The 24,426-nt window shown below is 40.0% G+C and overlaps 1 protein-coding gene across 1 annotated transcript in view; it reads right to left on the reverse strand.

The window, feature by feature from the left end:
* Positions 1-2,496: 2,496 nt before the first annotated feature.
* The window catches only part of dync2h1 (dynein cytoplasmic 2 heavy chain 1), a 134,503-nt gene continuing 112,573 nt past the window's right edge, over positions 2,497-24,426 (reverse strand). The window contains exons 87-97 of the mRNA XM_070828709.1: positions 21,752-21,827; positions 21,205-21,431; positions 20,255-20,359; positions 15,353-15,469; positions 12,993-13,100; positions 12,318-12,419; positions 7,697-7,786; positions 4,871-4,980; positions 4,706-4,787; positions 3,489-3,605; positions 2,497-3,280 (exon numbers count right to left, since the gene is read on the reverse strand). Coding sequence (XP_070684810.1) covers positions 3,119-3,280; positions 3,489-3,605; positions 4,706-4,787; positions 4,871-4,980; positions 7,697-7,786; positions 12,318-12,419; positions 12,993-13,100; positions 15,353-15,469; positions 20,255-20,359; positions 21,205-21,431; positions 21,752-21,827 — 1,296 coding nt within the window. The 3' untranslated portion in view covers positions 2,497-3,118. The remainder of the gene's footprint in view (positions 3,281-3,488; positions 3,606-4,705; positions 4,788-4,870; positions 4,981-7,696; positions 7,787-12,317; positions 12,420-12,992; positions 13,101-15,352; positions 15,470-20,254; positions 20,360-21,204; positions 21,432-21,751; positions 21,828-24,426) is intronic.

The following is a 24,426-nucleotide window of genomic DNA, read 5'->3' on the forward strand; positions in this document are numbered from 1 at the left end:
GGAAGTCTCTGTGGTTCTGTCGCTGAAATGTGGCTGAAGTCTCATGCAGCAGTGACTAACATTTTAAATCCAAACACCCAAATGAGAAATCCAGCCTGGTGCAGGAAACCAAAACATTTGAACACTCCTGTTTTATGGGGACCCACCAGATGTTGGCCCAGTCAGCATGCTGGGTGCCAGAAGTTAAAATACCAGGGTCAGATGCTTTAGGCATGCTGTGTAAGGACAGACTAAATGAACAAATCAGACTCCACTCCGAGATGGAATGATTACATATCTACAGGACAGGAAAACAAATGAAAAAGTCATTTCTGTTTATATCCTCGTGTTTCTTATTTCTCGTACTTCTCGTATTTATTTAGACTAAATGTTACCAATGTGTGTGTGTGTGTGTGTGTGTTAGAAAGATTATCAGATAGAAAATGAAATGTTTATGTTTCACATAGGCAAGCTTTAGGTTAGCATTGTATTGTTGGTTAAACAGCATAGGAGAGCCACAAATACTGAATGGTGGACGTCACAGAAGAATGAATGGAGGAAGCTGTGAAAGAATTGAAGGAGGGTCACAAAAGTGAATAAGCTAAGAGCACGGATGGGGAATGGTGAGAAGTGAATTGTTTGTACATAGAAGGCAGAAAAACACAATTTCAGGAGGCAGACCAAGCATTAAAGTTATATCCCTTATCATGGATGTGGCTCCATTTCTGTGCAGGCTCTATGACTGTCTTGATTTTAAAACCAAGTTCAGAGCAATCTGAGTTTTCTCAGTTGTAGAAATGTGGCGTGCGCTGCATTTAAATCATTGTTCTGAAATGACTCATACTGAGTGGGTTTGTGATCAAAAAACACCAAACAAACATCCCAGTGAAGCAGCTACTGAATGCTGTCAGAGTCAGAATTTTATCACAATAGTTTCTCAAACCTGGCATGCTAATTTGTGATAAAGACAAACTCTGTAAACACATTACCTTGGAAACAAGCCCTCGGCAAAGCATTTTCTGTTTGCGATGCTGATGTTAATTTCTCACCTCTGCCTGAAGGATCAGTAGTCATCAGAACTTACAGAAGAGTTGTGCAACAACACTTACTGTTTAAATCCAATTTCCACAATGTAGAATTTTGAGTAGCTTTTGGTGGATTGCACAAATGGCAAAAGGAAAAAATATCAGGCTTTGGCTTATACATATTGCAGACATATTTACTTAATGTGCCTAGTGCGTATACAAACGTGTGCAGGACAGGTGAAGGCCAAAGGGTTTTTCTTTTTTTCCCCCGTATCATTTCAAATGTTGGAAAAGGTTAATAAGAAATCAACTGTCAGCCCAGTGTTGTAGTGGCTATAAAGACTGTAGTATCACTTGAATGAGTATTTTCTATGTGCTCCCTCTCTTTCACACTCTGCCCTCTGGCTCATTTTCCCATAACTCACTACTTGTCCTCACCCTCTCCATCCATCTCTTTCCCTTTGACCCTTGCTCTCCTCCCAACCTCTGTCCCCTGTGCCGTCCCCATTTTCCTGTTTCTCAAACAGGTTTTATGGCCTTTTTCTGGCTCTCCATCCCTCCCTGCATCATCTCTCTCAGCCTCCATCCCTCTGTCTCTCTTTCACTCTCTGACCCAGAGGGCCGTGTTTTGCCGAAATCCAATCCTCTCTCTTTTTTAAACCTGCTGTTCCATTTCACTCCCATTTTGTCACACTGCAGTGCACACACAATACCCGCTCCTCCCTCATTTCAACACCTTTTCTCTGTCTCCACACACACACACACACACTTACACATTGGCAGCAGAGCAAATGCACTGATGCGCTCACAGACATTTGCACGACTGCAAATGAACACAAATGAAAAACAGGAGGAGCCAAAAAAAAAAAAGACTTAATTAAGTCATCAATCAAATTTGATGCTCTTGGTTGGACTTACACAAACACACACCAACATACATACCGTGCAAACCTCCCACCCTTGCTTGTAGTTCTGTGGCCATCCATCACAGCTTCACTGACTCTCAACCTCAACTCAGAACCGATCATACAGAGGTTCGTGACTGAGTGCTTGTCAATGAGCATGTGTGTGCACGTGCATGTATGTGTGTGAGGGAGAAAAAAAAAACCCATCATTTGCTTCGGGAACAGACACTGAGGCGTTCAGTGCCTGTAAAGCCTGTTTCAGCAGATTTGAATGAGAAGCAGAGCAAACAGGGTGAACTGTGATCTGTATTGTTTACTGCTGAACAGTTGTGATTACTGATAATGCGTGGTGGAGGGTCAGCCCAGCTTAGAAATACCTACGCAGACACACACACACACACACACACACACACACACACACACACACACACACACACACACACAACTGTGTTGGTGCTTTGCATACACTGGTGAAAACTACAACTAAAAATATGGCACTATATTTATTTCATCTTTATTTTGAATAAATAAGATTCAGAAATGCACTCAGGTAACAGAATAACTGTGAAACAAACATTCAAGGCAAAAACTTTAAACAAAATGAAACTGATAATAACGTTGTTTCTTCACAAGATCTTATTCTAAGTAAAATAACTTACTGACAGCTTTATACTATTTTGTGAAATGTATGAGATGAGTGGAGTAGTGTTTTATGAGACTCCCAGTAGAAGAACTCCGATGTATCAAAGCTTGTTATAGCCAGAATAATATTGTGTTTATATCATTAAAGATGGAACTGCTGCTCCATTTCCATTTCTGGTCCATGAAAAGAAAAAAAAAAAATTTCATTTAAGTATTAGTGTTGTTGTTAAACCAAAAGCAGACCACTGCAAGGTCAATTCTTTGTTATTAACAGTTTTTTTTTCTCCTTTGGCGTTTTCCCTTGTACTACATTACCGAAAGAATAATGACACAAATCTACTGCATGTTTAAGTTCTTGCTCCCCACGCTAAGGTGCCTAATTAGAAAATGATGGTGTCAGTGTCAGAGCCTGACATTCTGTAGCCTTCACAATTTCTTCTATTATTTGTTGCCCCAAAGTCAACACCTTTCATAACAGTATCATCTTCACCTCTGGATTACAGAGCTAAACAAAAGTCCCTGTCGTTACTGTCCCTGCGAACTTGCCCTCACCAAAATGATGTCCTTTCACTGCCGTTTGAGAAAGAGAGCGGCTCCAGTCTGTATCCACTGGTTGGGGTTTGCTCCACAGGGCAGACAGATGTGTGTGACCACCTTCACCCTCTCTGAGCTTGTGTACAGAGGCAGCCAGATACTCTCCTCTGATGCAGTGGTATCAGCAGCAGAGATCTAGGATCAAATTCAGAACACACACAATCATGAATGAATGAACAATGACTGTATATTTAAGTAGTTTTCATGCAGCAGAATGATAAAATAATGATAGGTAGGGTAGGACTGTTGTTTCACAAAACCACAAATATGGTTCTTTGGACCACAGCCTGTCCATCCATGGTGAAGGCAACAAAATGTTGGTGTTTGAAACATAATTACATACCTGTGGAACCCAGGCCATGTGGCAGGCTGGGACAGCTGACACACTGGGAGAGTCGTGCTGATTCTCACAAAGATGAACACCATCAAAACTGCAGCCCTCCACCTGCAGACCTCCAACCTGTGAGGGACAAAGGAGGAGAAAAAATAACACAGAAGTGTTTGTAAAATGGGCAGAAAGAAAGAAAGCAAGAAAGAAACAGATCAAGAGCAGAGATTATGAGCAGCCAATTAAAGAGAAGAGGACAGGATGACAAAGTCAGAATGTGTGGTGAGATATAAAGAGATGGAAAGAGAGATAAAAAAGAAAAAAGTACAGAGTGTATATAAATGAAGAGAATTGTAGAGCAAGAGAGGCACACATTGCACTCCCCAGATTAACTAGCATGTTATGCACATCATACATGAGAGCAAGTGTTCACGGGAGAGAATTTAGTCCAGTGACTCAGGGATTTTCCGCAGTAGGGCAGACAATAAAGGGAACTCTGGCGTCAAGTCAAACAGTACACAAACAACTACGAAATCACCATAATCTGGGCAAAAAAAGCAAGGGAGTGAATGAAAGACAAATCCAGGAAAAGCTATATATGTGTGTGTGTGTGTGTGTGTGTGTGTAACAGAGCTCATTGCTTCACAACAATTATCCCCTTTCTCTTTCTCTGTCAGATGTCTGAGTATTTCACTTCCTTCCCTGCAGCTGCAGCCTCTTTTTAAGCACGCACACCCTCCCCTCTCTCTTTGAGTACAAGTCAAGTCGTGCCAATATTTATTGGCATGACAGAAGAGAAACAAATGCCTAAAAGTATTCAATTAGCAGACAATACGATATTATCACTCTTAAAACAGAAGTTGAGAAGAGGAGGACTGAGAGTAGTATTGTACAGAATATGTGCGCTCAGTCCTTTAATTGCATGAATTTGTGCCCATCAAATGCATCATAAAAGGAGACTGGAGATGTTTGTTGTCAACGGTAGCAGACTTGTCTCTAATGGATATGCAGCAAACTCTTTGCTTTCTTTTCAGCTTGTCTTTCAGGTCCTGCCCTTTTATCTGCCTTTGTATTCTATTGTTGCTGTCTTTTACTCCGTTATTTTCCAATTATCACTCAGCCAGAGTCTGCCTTGTTTATAGCGCCCGCATTCTGCAGCTGAATGGGAGCAGCTTGTGTCTGCTGTCTGCATACATGATCTGTGGGTTAATGTGTGCTCGTTGTAATTCTACCTTCACTTGTAGTTTGGCCTGCGCAATGGGACTCTTCCATGAGGAGACAAACACCAAACTATCCATAGAACAACCCATGGACCTAAAACCACAAAAAGATGTTATGAACCTTAGCGTGCGTACACTCTCTCTCTCTCACATAAACCCACAAGCATTCAGTGTTACCTGGCAGTTTCCTGTCTCAAAGCGTTGAGGAAGGTGTCCGGGTGGAAGAGCTCAGACAGATCTAGGGTGTCTGATAGGAGAGCTTGTCTGCCTGCACGTTCCACCCAACTCTGGATACAAAAGACATATACACAAATGTACACACACACACACACAAACACCCACCGATTAATGAACCAAAAACTTAGCAAATCAGAAATAAACACTCCAAGATAACACATAATTGAGGCATAAAATTAGTCTCATACAGGAGTCAAGCAAAACATTTTGTGGATCAATGAAAGATAATCAGAATACAATTTTCTTCAGTTCAAGTGGTGAAATTTGAACCAAGAAGAGCTCGTTCTGAATGCTTCAAATCTGTATTCTAAATATTAACCCTCTCACCATTAATAGTGTGGTTACAAATAACACAGTCAATGTTTGTATTGTATTTGACTCTTAAAATTGTCATTGAGAACATCGATCTATGTGTGGGATGATCATACTTTCTATCTGAGTCAATGTGTATTTGTTGATTAGAGATAAAAAAGGGTTACAAAGGGACAGAACAAAACATAAAGTCAATATAAATGTGTGGCCAATAGAGGATTGAATGCCCCTCTGTCCTTTCATCACCACATCAACAAGCTGATAACATTGGAACCTCAATTACCTGCTAATGACACTGTATACTAAGACACGGGCACATGAATGCAAAGACGGAGATATGTATGTGCAAAGACACTAAAAGACAACAAACCCTGTATCCAGACACAAGTACACAGTGTGGATGTGTTCAACTACAGATAGAACCCTCTAAGCTTTATCCAATGTGTTGATCCAGTCATCCTCATTCAGCAACGTCTGCTTTGATCAGGTAAGCAGCCTCTATGTGTTTCACTGTGAAAACTAGATATTTTTGTCAAATGCAAACCTGGCTCAGGACTTAACCTTACATGATATCTCATAACACAATCTTAGTGCTCAGTTTCTATGTTTTCCTTTCTTTTTTGGGAAATGTTGCAGAGTGGCACAACAACTGATTTCACTGTCCTTTTTTACACTCACTTTCTACACTCAGGTTTATCCTAATATAAGCCTGGATGGGTGCAGTGGTCAGATTTAAGCCTTGAGAGTTGACATGAGTGAAGACTGAAGTCCCGTTTTTTTTTTAATAGGTAGGCAGTTTTCTCTCAATCGCCATAGAAATGAGTGGGTTTGGAGGTCAGATGAAGAAAATTGCTGACAAATAAGAGGCAGAATAAGCAAACATCTGATCCTATCTCTATTATAAATGGATTTCCTTTAAGGACAGCATCAGTCTGCACTGGCTTTAGTGATAAATTGGGATGAACATTCTGCCAAGAAAAAATATGCACAAATAAAAACCCATACCAATATTCACACAGCCACATACTTGCAGGCAGATGCGCGTGCATACACACACACACACACAGAGGCAAACGTATGCACCAAGAATTTGGGGTATTGATAATACAGTGAATCAGTGTGTCCTGGCATGCATAGTATTTATATGAATATGTGTGTGTGAGCATTTAGGTGTTTTCAAGGTCATCTTGCGCATCTGGGTAGCACTGCTGTGCTGTTAACTCCTTATTCTTTAGCAGTTCCACACAACAGCAGCTCAGATGTCTCTGCCTTTATTAGACTGATTAGCTAAGGACACAGACACGCTGCTAACAGAGATATCACTCAGTACTGATGGGCAGAAATAGACAGTTAAGGACAGCGCAGCCTCCAGATAGACACACACGAAGACAGATGGAGTGCAGAAAGATGCAGGCAGACAGGGAGACACACACACAAACAGATGGGAAGGCAGGCAGGCAGGCAGGCAGGCAGGCAGGCTCGCCCACACGAGTAATGAAATGCATCAAATTCACATTGAACTAAATTATTTCTGAGCTTGTGTGTGTTTGTGTCTATTCTAGTCTGCCAGGGCATATTAGGTAGGCGTACAGTCAGACACAGTCAAGAGGAGACAGAGAGGAGTTTCAGCCAGAACCTTTATTTCCTGGCACCAACCTAGGGCAAACACTTCTCATAACCTCATGTTTTTATATAATAATCCATTTATGAAGCACTTTTGAAAACTTGAGAATTTTTCTGGCAGGGTTTTAGTCAACACATTGCCTAGATCAGTCATAAATAATTTTGGTCTGAGATTAAAAGTACTTAGTCAGGTTTTGGCCAGGTCTTGACTCAGGCTCATTTCAAAGACTCCTGTTGAGGAAAAAAACACACCAGAAAAAGGTCTGCGTCCACTATGGGATACCTGAGGTGCAAAGTCCTTTTCAAATAGTTTGAAATGAAAGAAATCTAAACGTGCTCCCCTGTAAAATTTATCACAAGTGGAGGGAAAGACTCCCAGTAGAATATAAATGCACCATGGATTTAAATGGATCCCTCAATCATTATGCTAATGCTGATTAGAAAACTCTTATGCCTCTTAAGTCTCATTCTGAGAGTAGTACCACATAGGATTCCCAGGGGCATATGGGTTTGTTAATTACCACTGAGGTCGTCAGCAAATGCCATTTTTACCAGTTATCCCACCGAAACCTTTCCACAGATTTTTTGGGAGGAGGTCCTCTGATAGTAGCAGGCCTGTTTGAAGGAATAACTAAAGCCAAACCATGACAACTGTCACACAACAGATTAAAAAATGTTAAGGAATAATGAATTATTGCATAAAAAGGTATGTTTTGTGTCTATTTGTTGTTAGAATTCTTCATGTCTATAGGAGAGAGGGAGAGAGAGAGATAAACTGATAGTTAAAGAGAGCAGATGACGTTTCTTTATATGCACACATGCATGTGTTACCTGTATGGCGAGAGCCCGTGTTATTACAGCTCTGAGGTACTGCATTGGTTCCTCTGGTCCCTCCCATCTATTCTGCCATGTTAGAGGACACTGAGCCAGGGAGAAACAGGTATACAGAAGAAGAAAAGTTATTAGCCATAATGAAAAAAATGCGGAACAAAACACAAGTGTCAGCAAAGGTAAAGTAAACCATGTTATTTTTGGTGTGGACATTCTGCAACCAGTAATCTTTGTGCTTCAGCCAAGCTGCTGGGCCTGTTTCTCAGTCACTGAACACAGCTGTCAACCCAGAGATCCACAGCCACACCATGCAGGAGGACTGCAGATTCACTGAGCTGTGTTGAAGACAGTCTTCAAGGCAAAGTAGTTGATGTTTTTTTAATACAGGTGCTGAAGCAGTCTTGAAAGTCACTAAACTGTGGGGCGTCCTAATAGCCTGGTGGTGTAAACCTTGTATCATGTGACCACAATGTCTCGTCACGTCACCCCGCTCTCTCGCCATGTTTTGCATAAACTCCCATTACTATTACTAAAGGCTACCACAGTCTCATTATGTAAGTACATGCTCCTTTGATTTACTTTTATCTGTTTATCCATCCACCTGTGCCCTTTGTTTCACACAGAAACTGTCACACTATCAGGTTCTCTCCCAGGTTGCACTGCCTCAATGGTTTGCAAACAGAAAAACAACACACTGCTTTGTTTCCATTGTTCATTTTTAAAAGGGATTTCAAAGTAGAAAGCAGTGTGATGCTTTTATAATCCAGTAAAATGCTTGGGTGAGGAGGGGTGGACGAATGTACAGCCAACACTGGTTTCCTTAAACAATGACAAGAATCTTTCCCGATGCTAGCTAAGCAGTTTTAGTTGCCTAACCTTAGCCATACCTTAACCACGGAGGTGGATGATTACCAAACGCTCCTATGTGTGGTTTTGAAATGCTTAAACTGTTCATTCTGGAAAGTACTGACAAATGTAGTATTTGTGTGTGGGTGGCAAAAGAAAGCTTCCCTCAGGAGACAACTGTTAACTCTGGAACAGGTTAGGCAGTCCGTGTTGCTTGAACTGTTAAACAGAGATCAAAGAACTACATTACACACATGAACATGCACAAATGAGCACAGTGGGAGATTGAGAACTACGAATTTGATGTTATTCAAGCTTAGAAGTCAAAATGGAACTTAAGGGACCTTGTATGACTCTTCGCTGCAAGTCAACCATTCAGTCACCCTCCTGCTGAGTGTGTGCGTGTGTGCCAAGCTCAAATATGTGAGTCACACTCATATACTCAGAGTGTGAGGGGATAAGCATTCAAGTCTTAAGTTATGTCAATGGAATTTGCCAATATTTGTGAATATTTTATGATCAATGTTAATGATGCCAGAAAACAAACATAATATCAGAGCTAGTGGCACCCACAGAAAGCACACCAGAGCACAGAGTCAAATATGTTTTCTAATCATTTTATGCTGCTTTTAGTGGGAACTAAATTCCAGACCGCACATTTGTTCATATACAAGTCAAATAAATAGACTGAGCAAGAGTGAGCTCAATCAAACTTGTTTAAAACAGAGAAATCAATGAATACTCGCTCAAAAACAGTCTTTGTGTTCATTTGATTCAGACTCACCACTTCTTAGAATTACACATATCATCTATCCATCTATCTATCTATCTATCTATCTATCATGTGATTTTGAATCGCAGTTTGTTGCCAGAGCATTTAATTGGTGCAAGTTCAGTCTTCACGATAACTTGATGCATTCATTCAAGTAACTGGTGTGGCCAGATGGCAAGCAAGGTTTGAATAGCTTTTTGCTTATGACCCCCCAGTTTGAAAAACAGTATTGTTTAATTACAACAAGTGACAGAAAGAAATCACTGATACTTGAGACTGCTTAACCTTCAATCAGAAAGCAATCTCTACATCAGTACTTGATATTAATAACCTTTCTACTGACTAAAGGCAGTGGTGATATTTAATTCTGTTTTGCAGCACTGCTTACCACTTTCTCCTGATGCTTGGCAAGATTCCAAGTATCTAATTATTTGCTACTGCACAGCTGAGGAGAGGGGCAATGCAACTGATACCCCAAGAGCTGAGACTGCCATAAGTTTACAATATTACAAAATCAAAATGATCTATTTGCCAAATACATAAATCACATCACCAGCCTCACCTCTAATTCTTATTTGATTGAAACTGGGATAATCATTGATGGTTAGTTAAAGTAGAAGCCTAAACACATAATGTTGCATGTGCAGTCTGCAAGGATTTATTGGCTAAGAAAGTTGAATATGTTATGTCTGCTGCATTAGAGGAAAAAAAATCAGGTAATGTTTTATCTCACAGATAAATGCATGGGATGATAAATGTTGTACAGTAAAATGTCTGGATTCTGCTCTATCAGAGACATTTCAGTCTGGCATGTTTTTTTCTTTGAGGTGGTGTTAAGGACCAGGATTTACTGTCATTACCTACAGAATCATTCTACACTTTACAATGTAACTGCAGACAATGGAGGGCTGTCAAATTAGTTCTGCTATAATGGACACTGGAGGATGATAATTGCTCTAAGTTGTGCGGTACTGAGTCTTAGAAGATGAAAATCGCTTAAATCTACTTGTGACAAATTCTAATGCAAGAGAGTCTCACTGCATCTGCATTTTTACTCACATAGCCATAGCAATTGATCAATCGAATCAGTAGGGTACTCAGCGTATTTCAAAACAGAATATGAAAAACAACACTCTCCTACAGCTCTCCTGTCTTAAGCCGAATCCCATGAGATGCTTCATAGATGCAGGAAAATTAAGTTAGCAGTTTCAATCATCCTGATCATGATTGTGACTCATTATATAACAGAATTACTGTATTGTTTACTTTGCAAACTTGTGGGCCTGCAAAACCCTTTGAGGTGACATACTGGGATTTGTTAACTACTTACATGAATATGAACACATTTAGTGGTGCAGTGGTTGAGTTCTGATCTCTGAAACACTTGCCAATTATGATGCATGTTTTATTGCGTTTTTTTTTTTAATCAGCTTTTCTTTTAGACTCTTTTTTTGATAAGTCTGTTCCCTTTTTTGTCTTTCTTTGCATTATAGACAGTTGTTGCAATTGCTGGAAGAGCAACTTTTCTGGCATTTGAAAGGACATGGATGTGCATTTGCTGACAGCCGATAGGAGCATATTCTCTCTGAAAGGATCTGTGATTGGTCAAAGTCTTCCACAGTCATTGGTCAAAATTTTCTAAAGCCTGCAAACAGAGTCAAGAGAGGGTGTATAAATCTAGTTCTCTCTCTCACCACTTAAATTACAATATGTTGAAATGTTAATATGGGGAATTTGGGGTGAAAAAACAAAAAATGTCCCTATACAAGCTTGTTATCTTGACAGTGATTTAAAACGTCGCTAGCTGGGGTCATCAGAGTCATTAGTAAATTAGATATGTGTCAACAAATCCGTGGATCACTAAAACATACAGCAGCATCAACAAAGATGACAGCTGCAGTGGTTGTTTTCCAGACTTCCAAAAGCTTTTTCAGCCAAAGATTCTTTGGCCCACTTATGTTCAACATATTGTGATCTGGGTCTGCAGAAACACTTCCTCTCTGGAAGAAGATTGCTTAGAAACAGTCCTGTGCAGATTTTTGGGGTAATAAGTAATCATATTAATCTATAAAACAGGCTATGGGAAAGCTCTACAAAGTTCCACTGCCCTACAAAACTGACAAAATGCATCTGTTTGATTATCAGACAACTCATTGAAATGCTGCATTTTGATTATACATAGCACAAACAGAGAGAACATTTTAAAATGGGTCCTAGAAATGTTAATCAAAGCTGTGTTCACTTCTTTGAGCCATGGGAAGTGTTTTTACAGTACAGGCGCGGGGGGGCAAATAAAACAGGAATGGAAGCGTATCTGTTTTATATACTGAGTAGTTACTGTACATGGGTCAGTAATAATGCAGTACAAGGTGTCCTCATTTGTGGAAGTTCATACCATAAATCATTTTTGGCTAACACAAGTATCGTAGGTTTAGTGTGACCATAAGAACTGATTTAGCAGGGTAACAGTCAATTGAACTATGTATGGGTTGTTGTGATATATCCAATTATAATGGACACTTAGTTTTTAAGTTTTTGTTTTACACAAGAAAAACTGTATCTCGTTTAATATATTAAAATGTAATGCAGATCAATAAAATGAATATTACTTGAGAGATGAACTAGAGAAAGTTGGGTGGAGATAGGGAGAGATGGGGATGAGACTAAAGACCTGCTGATTAATGTAAAAAGAGAGAGGAGGAAAGCATTGAAGAAAGAATTATGCCATAGGCTGCTCTCAGGAGATTACAAACATAGAAGGAGTAAAAGGTATCTGTCCTCCTCTACCTCGTCATATCCTCTTTGTCCTTATCCCAGCCTGGGGACACACACAAGGATCCATGCTGTGTTTGCTACATGTCTACAACTCAGTTCGGTATGCTGTATATGTGTGCCTCTTCTGTGGCTGAAACTTCATTACAGTGCGGAAAGATTTCACACTAGCAAAGTTCTTTCTTTCTTTCTTTCTTTCTTTCTTTCTTTCTTTCTGTCTTTCTTTCTTACCTCTTGGTTGAGCAGGGCAGTGGCCAGCTTTTGAACTTCAGGAGTTAGCAGTTGGGTCCCTCTGATGACCTTGCTGAGTGCAGCCAGGGATTGGTGGATACTCTGTGGCAACACTTACAATTCAGTATACAAACCAGTGTGTGCATATAGTTTCAGAGCATCGATCCCTGAAGTGACATTTGATTGCTGTGAACTGGCTCATTATCACAGGCCCTGTGATGTACTGGTGTGCTCAGTAGTCAAAAATGCAGTTCGTGGTTCTTATTTTCTTACTTACTTTGTGTTTTTAAAAACAGTGTGTGTCTTGCATTGAAGAAATGATTCAGTATTCATGCACTACTACAATAGGACTATACGGAACCATAATACTATACACTTTCATTATTGTGAGCATGCAGGTTTCAGAGCCACCTGCGGTTTTATCCAATGCTCAGAGTGACAGTTACAATACATACAGACTGCCGCTAAAACATAATCTAACTGTTCATGACTCATCTCATGCATTCTTGTAAAGCAAAGCCACTCAGTCACTCTTATTTACATGGCACGGCACAAGCCCTGTGCTATTCCATGAGAGCTTTGTGCCAAATTACAAATGTTCAGTAAAAGTCACCCAATGAGAATGTTAAGTTTCTGACGATTGAATGCATTGTGAATGCTGGTTATCTGACACACCTGGACCAAGCGGATGGCGTTGAACTGCTCCAGAGAGATGAACGACAGGACCGGTAACCCCTGACCTTCCGTAGGTGGGGGAACCTTCTGGTGTATCAGAGTAGAACCCTGATAGATGGTAGACACACAGACAGGCAGACATGTTGGTGTATTGACAGGACAGACAGATTGCTAGACTCATGTTGAAAAAAAATTACATTTCCCAAGACTGATACAGAAAGAGAAAGAGGGAAAAAAAGGGGAAGGCGGAAGGTAAGAAGACACAGCACACATGATAAGACGATCCTCATTATAATTACCTTAGAGCTATGGATATTTTTACCTTAAGCTGTAGTGCTTCAAGGATTGCTATATAATATTTTGCAATTGTACTAGAATTGCCTTATATCCCTCTTATCACTGAAACATGGTTAGCACTATATCTCTTCAAATTGGCCACTACACAGTAGCACAGACAAAGTATTATTTAGAGAGAAGTAAAATGCATTTTGTAAGTGCTGCTGTGCATCAGCATCTTTTTTCTTTTAAATTATTTCTTCCATTACTACAGTATATCTTCCTAGCGTGTCCTGAGGGTTTCCTTAACTCAACATGCATTAACTAAATTCTTCTCCTCTTGGTTCTTCCATTATAACAAAAGAGATCTATTGTAAGTACACCAAGTGAGTTTGTACACAAATACAAACACATTCAGAAAAAAACAAGGGTCCACAAACACTGATACTTTGTTGTATTCTGTTGCAGACATCACACTCTGTACCTGCACCCTATTTTGTTTTCCTTACATCTACTCAGTATAAGGCAGAGGAGGAAAAAGAGGGAGAGGGGAAGTAGGATGGAGGAATGGAGACAATGGAGCGCGAGAGATAAATGACACAATGAGAAAAATAGCTGGTAGGATGGGATTCAGCTTGACTACAGCTCTGCTATTGTCTCTATTCAAAACTGTAACTTAAAAGCAAAAAAAAAAGCCAGAGTCCCTGCTGCCTCCTGCGTCTACCCTCCATCTAGACTACAAAATGATTTACCAAATTAAATACATGCATATCTCCACAAGCACAAAGTCATGCACACACAGTTAACAGACACAGAGAGGCAAGTGCAGATACAGAAAAACACATGACCGTACACACTCACATAAAAGCATGTACATACACACACATGCAGATACCCACTAGTTTAAGCTGACCACCAACCTGTAGATTTCTCTGTCGTGGGACTAATAAAGGAATATCCTATCTTATCTTAGCCTTTACACACACACACACACACACACACACACACACATAATGTATGCACAAGCATGTGCTGGTAGCACACATCCATTGATGGTCAAACACTGAGGGTTAGCTGACAACAAACGGCCAGTTAATTGAAAGCAGTCAGACGTAGATTGTGATCTATAGAGAGCGAGCTGGTGGTACAATGGCATCAATTAACACAGTCAACCATTCTCTTCTTGGTAAGTACAACACAACCCTGCCTGCAAGGAACTGAGAGAGAGAGAGAGAGAGAGAGAAAGGTGCAAATGAGAGAAAATGAGGGGAAGAGCATGTGTGATTTACAGCATGAAAATGAATAAAAGAGAGGCAGAGTGCGAGAGAGGGAACATGGTGGCTAAATTATTTAATGTAGAGGTAGATTTCTTTTGATGTGAAAGGTGCTGGTCTCCAAGCAACTACACACAGCAGTGCTGCCAGACTAGGCAAACCAGTGGCCATCACACACAGTGCTCAATTAAACTCTACTAACTTCAATTAGCTTCCACAGCATTTTTTGTGGCATTTTTGTTTTTCTGTGATAGCTGTAGTGGAGAGAGAAAGCTGATGACGTGTAGCAAAGGGCCCAGGTTGGATTCAAGCCCTGACCACCGCAGTAAGGATACTGCCTTGATATGTGGTACATGCTCTGTCAAGTGAGTGGTCGGGGGGGCCCCCACAGCTTTTAATTTAGATGAGTTACAAAACCATGGTTTAGCATACAAATAAAGCCTAACATGCAACTATCAAAACTTGAAAAGAAGTATAAAAATGAAAACTTTTTCACACTTATTAGACACATTAGATATGTAGGCATTTAGCAATTATTGAGTTTGCGATTTTGACAGAAAAAGTGAATCACTCATTTGACAGATGTGGATCTTCAGGCATCTTAACACAGTATTACTGTGATACTTTGTACAAATTTTAGGTGCGTAGTTGAGATTCAGATAAGTTGATCAAGATGAAATCAAGATGAAATTTACAGGGCCAGCTTTGCAGTTTGGTTTTAAGGAACTTGGCAAAATAAAAGAGAAAAGCTTGATTGAGTGAGTTTTCAGGTTAGGGCAGTGGGAACAATGAACAGGAAAAAGAACTGACCTGGTTGAGTTTCTTCCACAAGTTCAGGATGGGTGAAAGTCCATTGGACCAGAGCTCCCTGTCAAACTTTAAACCTGTTGCTACTGAGCGGCTCAGGACACGCAGTTGGGAAATCACCTGTGAGTCAATTACAAACACAAACAAGTTAATGAATTTAGCGAAGGTGTTGTAGTAGGAGTAGAAGTAACGCAGAGGCACACGTTTCCTGAATTAGTAATCTGAGCGTTGCATTCATTCATGAAACAGGTCCTGTAGTACACTTGTAAAAGGTCACCCAAAAAATAAATGGCTTATATCATTTGACGTAAAGGTGTGACTGACGATAAGAACCTTTACTGTGTTGACAAAAAAGTTATGTGTGGTATTTACTAAATGAAAAATGGGAATAGAAAAAAATACGCACTTTTGCTAACTTCACTCAAAAGCAACGGGTGATTATAACAGTGTTTGTTCTTAAAATACTGTAATAAAATGTCACTGATATCTCTGGTTGCTACACTCTCCGGTGACAACAACACTGTTTCATGCTGTGGAATATTACAAGTGAAAAAAGACCAGACCCCAAACACATCTCCTAACAGCTCCTTACACACCTAATCAAGCATGCTTAGCTTCAGGCTTAGAGTGCTGGATAGTGCTTTTATCTTGACTCGGGGTGTGTGTTTGTGTGGCTGTGTGAGTTTCTATATATGTGTGTGTTGTGAGGAAGGCAAAGCGTCTGATAAATGGCTTTCATTTGGGCCAGGAGAACTCTTTACTAACACCTGCTTTATCGTCTCTGCTCAGGAGGGAAGGTGTGTGTATATGTGTGTGTATGTACGCGCCTGTGTGTGTGTTTCTATGGAAGAGAGAGAGAGAGCAAAGGAAGGATAAAAAAAAAAACCAGATAGCTAATCTAGAGCTCCACCCTGACAGCAGTAAAAATGAGGGCAGCTAGGAATGGAGATTTGAAATATATTGGGGTTCGAATATATAGGGATTTAAGTATATTAAGATTTATTCATATCTCAACCATTAACTACCAGGCAGCAACTGCATTTGTTGTCATAACCAACGGGGAAGAAAAACTTAGTAGACAATGTCAGTGTGTAAGGACCCTTAGTTCAATTTAGTTTTCAATTTAGTTGACGCTTTCACATAATTCAGTGTAATCAAGGATTGTGGTTCACAGTTTTTAATCAGGGGACTAATTTCTCATGGTCTAAGTAAAGATTATGTTCAATAAAGTCATCTACTGTGCAGAACTTTGTTTAAAAAACACAGGTAAGGATGTCACTGTATTATACACAGACATATAATGGTGCTTGGCAGAAAAGATACTTTGACATCTGAAATCTCCATTGGCGGCAGGGTGGTGCTGTGGTTAGCTGGTGACTCTAAATTGCCCATAGGTGTGAATGGTTGACTGCCTCTACATGTCGGTCCTACGATTGACTGGCGACCAGTCCAGGGTGAACCCTGCCTCTCGCCCAAAGTCAGCTGGGATTGGCTCCAGCCCCTTTGCAACCCTTAAGGATAAGTGGTATAGACAATCTCTATCTTTTATCCCACTGCACCTATGACAGCCATGGCCGGAGGGCTGTATATTTTCGGGTTATCCATCCATCCTTGCATGCATCCGTCCATCTGTGCCATTTTCATGAAAGCAATTTCACCTTGAGGGTATTTCTTCAAATTTGGCATGTCCACTTGAACTCAATGATTATCTGATTTGAGTCTGGTGGTCAAAGGTCGAGGTCACCGTGACCGTGAACACTTTTCTGGCCATAACTAATACATTCATGTGCTAATTATGAATACATTTCTCACAAATACATAAGAGGACAAAATGATGAAGTAATGATATTTTAGATCCAAAAGGTCAAAGGTCAGCTTCACTGTGACGTTGTAATGTTCTGTAAGAACAGTTTTCTGGTCATTATTCAACACCATAACTCAGGAACAGAGTTGCGATCACATTTCACATTTCGTCAAATAATGAATTGGTGACACTAACTTTGGGTCTGGACAGTCATGGATGTAAACAGCAACTTGACTCATTGGTAGAGGCATACAACCATGGGGCGGTATTGTAGTTGCTCATGTTTTGCATCGCACGTAAAAAGTATTGCGCACACACGCACACATCGTGTCTGTGAGCACAAGGGGATCTTCTGTGGATATTTAGGACCATTCTACCCCATGTCAGATCACTCACCCTAAGCTTATGCATTTATTTCAAGTGGCAGCCACCAAAACCACTGACTGTCCCCTGGGCTCTGTTCAGTGTGAGTGTGGTTAAATGCCCAACCCACAGAAAGTGACAAGGGTCTTTTGGGAGAGGAGAGGTCATAAATTAAGGGGAAACAGACACAGAAGGAGGGAGGGGGAGAGAGAGAGAGAGAGAGAGAGAGAAAGATAGAGAGAGACAAAGACAGAGCATGCATGAATGTGACAGTGACAAACGACAGCAGGAGGGGAGATAATCACAAGTAGGGGAAATAGGTGGAGAGACACAGTAAAACACACAAGTGGTCCTGTGAGATTATGTGAATTAAACTCAGTTGGTGGTTCCAGTAATCAGCAGAGCACACTGACGGGATGAATGGACTTAAATGCATTAACACCAGCATGGGGACTGTACACACAAGCTGTAATGGTTCTGCATGGTGTTTGCTAAGGCTATTACACACAGAAAGACACAAAAACATCAAAACCATGTCAGTCTGTCCATCCTATCACTTTCCTTTCATTTATGCCCTTTTTTCATGAACGGGTGTATGACATACTGTTATGAAAGCAACGATTTTGTTACCGAGAATTAATTTCAGCTGGATTTCATTTCAATCATTTCATCAACTTCACGTTCTGTTCAGTGTGAAAGCATTGCGAAGAAACAAATGAAAAGTTGGTCACAAAGGAAGAGCATGCACCTTTCACTCTACATGCCGTTTCTCTTCCATCTCTCTTAAGGTTGTATCTCCTAGCCTTTCAATTTTCTCTCTCTCTCACACACACAAACACACCAGAGGAAGAATGCATTCAGTGTATGTGTAAGTATGTTTCACTGAGTTACATCAGAATCTGCGGTGACCATCAATCACTACACACACACACACCCACACACACACAAACTCATGCTTGTTAACATAAACTCAGAAACGATTATTTCTCATGACAACGTGACCATATATATTGTAGACCATCTGCAACAGTTACTAGTTACAACAATTCCATGGTTAAAGAAAATGTCATGAGATGAGTGCTGCCAGACTGGGTAAATCTTTTTTTAATTGTTTCTTTAATATAAAACACATGCAAATATATCAGCTCTACACATTTTTGGTGACCCTGTCCTGTTGTCAAGCAAATCAAAGGTTGAGAAGCTCTGCCTTCACCTTTAAATCTACATGTCTAATCTAACTTTTGGCCAGTAATATACATAAATAAAAATAAATAAATAAATAATAATAATAATAATAATAAAAACATAAATAAATAATATTTTCCTTATTTGCAGACTTTTGAACATTGCAATATTTGTTGAAGTTACATTACAAAAACTATGACCACGCAATGACAACATAACCTTGACAACAATAAAAGCAGACACGATATTCACCATGATGGATTACCCATCCAAGCCTTGTTTCATGTCTCTGCAGGGTGAATTTTATTTTGTACTGAAATAAATGGAAACCAATGCCTGTCTGGTGTAATGCTTTAACCCTAAATTGAAGTCCTGACCCTAAAATAACTTGCTTTTATGTCTCCAGAATGGAGGTGCACCCCTGCAACTTGACTAGGGTTGTGCATTTGTTTGAGGAATATACACACACACACATATCAACTCACGCAACCAAACACATACACAGAATGTAGACTGATAAAATAGAAATATCTGCAATGCCATACAATGTACCTGCACAGGTTTCACCTACAATCTGGTAGAGTAATCAACTCTATAATTTAAACAGTAATTAGGAGATAAATTGCCTTACTGTTTAATGAGTGCTGTGACAAGACAAAAATGGCTGCCAAAGAGAGCTAGTGAGTTCCTTTTGGCACTTCTCTAACCTGACTCACTGAGTGGGGAATTGTTTTAAGATCCACAAGCTGGAAGCCCCTAGTATCTGTACTGACCAGAGCCATGAGCTGCACTTGCTGACGCACACATTTATGCAGACACAAACAGGATGCATGTGAAAAGTTAAATGTGTTTCTACTTGAGTGAAAGATTTTTACTGTCCCAAAGCTGACTCTATTTACAGATTAAACCAACAAAGAGGAAAAATTAGTTTCTGAAGGAAAAGAAGAGAACACCTGATTTCAATTTTTTCAGTCTGCTTTGACACTTACCAAAACCATCCAAACACAGAGACGATATGTGTTCTTTGCAATCTAAAGCAAACATTTATACTGTTGCTGCACTGGCTGTTTGTAACATATAAACACAGACTTCAAATTTTCACAAATAAAGAGAGATGAAAATACACTTTGCATTCAGTCTAAATGCACCTGAAGGGCACATGTGACCAACGCAGAAGTAGCGTTACGACCAAATGTCAGCAGTGATGGATGAGAGTTCTGCCCCTGGGCCACACATTAGCCCCATGTCTCCACTTTTTCATATGATCCTTTTGCTTTTGTGTGCTTTGAGTGTGTATGGCATTTAAATGAATGCATGTGAGCATGAACTGTGTACGGTATGTGCAGTGATGAATGTGCTTGTGCTTATTCCTATGTGCACTTGCAAGATAGAAAGAGTGCATAACAATGTATGGATATTGCCCTTTAGTTCCTGTGAACTTATGGAAATAAATGTGTGTATAGGCCTTTGTGTTTGTATTTCTGCATGTGTGAGGTAGCGATGGAGGGAATAAGCAGGTGGCTGTGTGTGTACAAGTATGTGTGTGGGTGCACCTGGGAGCTGATGATTCTCTGAGAGGATCTCTCTATGTTGGCAGGCAGACCAAAGAATGCAGGTCTGTCATCTTCTGGGAGATTCTCTATTACGCTGCGGTAGTCCTGGGAGGACACACAGGCACATACAGGTCACACAAAGAAATCCACACACAAGCACAAACAAAGAGAGATAGAATCTCAGCATGCTGCCTATTTAAATCATGTCTCTAAGACACAAGACAACATTTTACTATTCCAAGCAACATGTGCCACTAAATTGACAATGTAAAAACTCGTGGCATGCTTGTTAGACTGCTATGTGGGGGTATAGGATAAATAATTCTGTATTGTCCATAATTAGGTCTGTTATTTGTGCGGTTTTATGCAGCCAAAATTGCTGAAACTGTTAAAATGTACTAACAGATTGCTAATTCAAAGTATATATCTCCATCTCTATTCCAACTCCAACTTATTCTAGTAGGAATCCACATGAATAGACATCTAATGAACAGTTTTGGGCATGTATACCCATGTATTTATTATGTATTCTAAGCAGCGCCAACAGAATGCAAAGCAATAGAAAAAAACCAGTACCAGCTGTGTAAACTTTAGACTAACTAATTGGACTTATTTGTAATGGGTACTTTATAAACCAACTTAAAATGAGGCAAACACTACATGGACTAATGAAACTTCAATACTAAACAAACCATGAATAGTAAGAAGCAAAAAGCTTGGGAACATTAATTCAGTACCTTTTCTTTGAATTGCTTTTGCAGCTCTGCCAGTGCACCTGGACCATTGGGCTATACATATACTGCGTTGCAGCTTAAGCTACATAGCACATAGTAACAGGAATTAATTTCTTGAACATCTTTAAAAGCTATACATACAGCACCTATGCAACTGTGAATTAAATGTGTGCTTGCCTGCTTGTGTTACACCACTGTGTCACCTTAACAACCTACCAATATGGAGCAAGAGTTTGGGAGGCTGATCTGAGCTGGAAAGAAGCGTGGTCCTCCTCTGCTTTTTCTCTGACCAGCTGAGAGGGAGGATGAGAGGAGATGTGCAGAGAAGAACTGCTCCAGGTAGGAGCGTAAGATGCGTAGATCAAAGGGGTTGTCGATGCGCCCACCATAGATGGCACTCTCCAGCAGACCATGGACGAACTCCCACTGGAAAGGTTTACCTCCTTGGAGATACCAAGATACAGACACACAAAGAAAGCTGTAAACATGCTTTATGAGCGCACACAGAGCAAAAGAGCACTAATGTTGTGCTCAAGTGCAGAGAAATACAGAAAGGCAGGCAAATAAGCACATATATATATACACTGCATAGAAATGCAAATGCTGAGCTGCCCCGGTCATGCTTTGTCATGGGTATTATAAATCACAGCAGTAACTGATCAAAATAAACAGATTCCAGTTCACATTATCATATGTTCAGCAGAGCAGATCAACAGAGCAGAGCTCACCACCACAGTGTAGTGTTTGTTACTAGTCTTCCTACCTTCAAACAGCCTGTCAATGATCTCAAAGCCAGCGCGGAGGTCTGACAAGGAAAACTCATAGAACTTAGTCCAACCCTGGATAAAGCACAGAGAAGGGTACAAAAAATAAGATATATTTATTTTAGTAACAAGTGAAACAGTCACAACATATGGGGTTAACTCAATTTGTTAACCAAACAGTAACAGATGGCATTCAAAATCTCATACATAGTGTTGAGGACTGAAGTATCATCCCTCACACATATTCCCTTTTCTTCTTAATATTCTAACAACTGTGTGCAAGAGGAGTCTTAATTACCATCTTTGCCATATTTTTATATCCTAATGATGGAATATACAAACCTGAGAAACTAAAGAAAGCTGAATCCTAATCAGCAAAGAGTGTGTTGTTTCTCTAATGATTTTCTCAAAACACTTTTTGCTACTCTTTAGAAACCTAGTGCAACAGCGGGTCTGTACATACAGCTCCAATATAAATTTCCTCAATATTTACTGAAAATCTCCAGCAGCTGTTGAGAGAAGGCTGCTGCTTCTAGACTTCTATTCATGTTCTTGAATTTTCTTGATAAAACTATATATTCACATCAAGACCCTTTCAGTTTTTATTGACATGCTACATTGTGCCTTGTAGCCTTGTAGTGAGGCTTTTGGGAGAGAAAAAAAAACGAGTCTCCTACAATCAGACAACACATATGCACAAGAAACAGAGTTTGGCTCACACACACAGTATCACGACATTGACTGCCTCAGAAAATCAAATCACAGAAGTGTTAAAACGTTATTGAGTGTGAGGGCAGTCTCAGTTTGTGAGCGTGTGTTTGTTGCACTTCATTGCTATTCAATCAGCAGTTGTAATCTGCCCACTGATACTGTAGGTGGAAGAGGTGATGAGTAGGGAAATCTGTGTGGGCATGTTAAATAATTCTTTGAATGATTAAATGTACATTGTCTGTTATAGTAATATACAGTAATTTTGTGCTTGAGTGTGTATTCACAGACTGTCTTGGGTCATGTTTTTACTGCATTTGATGAATGTGCTTACAGGTGTATGAGCGAGATTGTGTTCATGGATGTATGCATTTGTTTTATGTGCAAAGCATTAGCTGCTTATTCAGTGAATGATTCAATGTATGGGTCTCAAAAAGGTGACTGCATTTGTGTTTGTATATTAATTAATATAAGTTTTGTATAAGCATTTTGTGAGCACTTTAAAAAGTGTGCCACCACCAGTTGCAATTGGCCACTCTTCTTGTTCTGATATCGCCATCAAACAAAAACCCTAATCTTCTTTTGCAACATCTCTGTTATGATCACACACACACACACGCACGCACGCGCACACACGCACACACACACACACACACACGAAATGGTTTCTGCACAGGCATGCAAAGGGATGGAAATAATTGAGAGGAGAGAGGACAGTGGATGAAGTGAGAAGGGAATAAGTGATGGTGGAGTGGACGAAAGGAGCTGTGACTGCTTAAATAAGTAGGCGATCACATTCTTGGATGAGGAGCAACATTACCATCTCAAATAAAAAAAACTCATCATGAATTCAGTTATTGGAAGACAAAAGAGGGCACAAATAGCCAGGGAGGGAGGCTGGTTATGAGAAACTTAGGCAAATCAACAAGTAAGCAATGTGAATGAGGTGAGAGATTTTAAGGAAGGGGGAACCAGAAAGATAGATCTCCAAGGAACTGACATGTCACAGGCATGCTGCATGTATGTGTGTACGTTCTCCTACAAGGCAATCAATACTTTTTTCCCCTTTTACAATGAGGGTAATGGTTAAAGGGGAGCACTGGGACCTAACCTCAGGAAACAGGACAGACAGAAAGAGAGAGGGAAAAGTGTGCAAACATGGCAGTTTAATTACAAAAACATGTTCATTGCCACATTTCTCCCTTGTGATTGGGTTTACTGGGAGTGTGTCGATTGCGTGTTTGTTAGCAGACAAAAAGAGATACCTTCCTGCTGTAACTGCTAGACTTTTGGCAAAACAGCGTTCTCCTATCATGCACCATGGTCATGGAATAACCTTCAAAAAACTCTTAAACTAGAAACATTCATATCCATTAATGAATTTGAGTATCATAAAGAATGCAGTGAAGGAGGAATGTCACTGTTTTTCTTGAGAGAATAGGTGTCAATCTGTTTTATTGTTTATTTTCTATTTGTGTATCATGTATCTGGCTTTTGATTTTGTATGGCTGCTACCTTGGCCAGGTCTCCCTTGTAAAAGAGATTTCTGATCTCAATGGGACTCAATGGGAGGTAAAATAAAAAAATAAAATAAAAAATGTCGTATTATTTGATTGCAATACACACTGACAAATGAGTCCCAGTGCATCTTGAGACTTATACCCACATAACACCCATGTGTAAATGACTGTTTAAGTTGACATGTTAGAACATGACACAGCAAACAGTAATAAGTATCAAGTAATTACATGTGCAACCACATCTTTTGGCTGTATTAACATGCCGCTTCTTATTAATATTTGATTAGTTTGGACCGATACTACTCAATCACAAGCAAACCAGCACGCCATGTTGAAGTGTTTATAGGTTTTCTGGACAGCCACAGGGTGAAAATCCTGCTGTTATAGAGAGTGGCAAGCCATGATAATTGTCTGATTATGAGGATAGCAACGCTTTCAGACAACTT

The sequence above is a fragment of the Pempheris klunzingeri genome, chromosome 4 (assembly GCF_042242105.1).
Source record: "Pempheris klunzingeri isolate RE-2024b chromosome 4, fPemKlu1.hap1, whole genome shotgun sequence".
NCBI lineage: Eukaryota > Metazoa > Chordata > Actinopteri > Acropomatiformes > Pempheridae > Pempheris > Pempheris klunzingeri.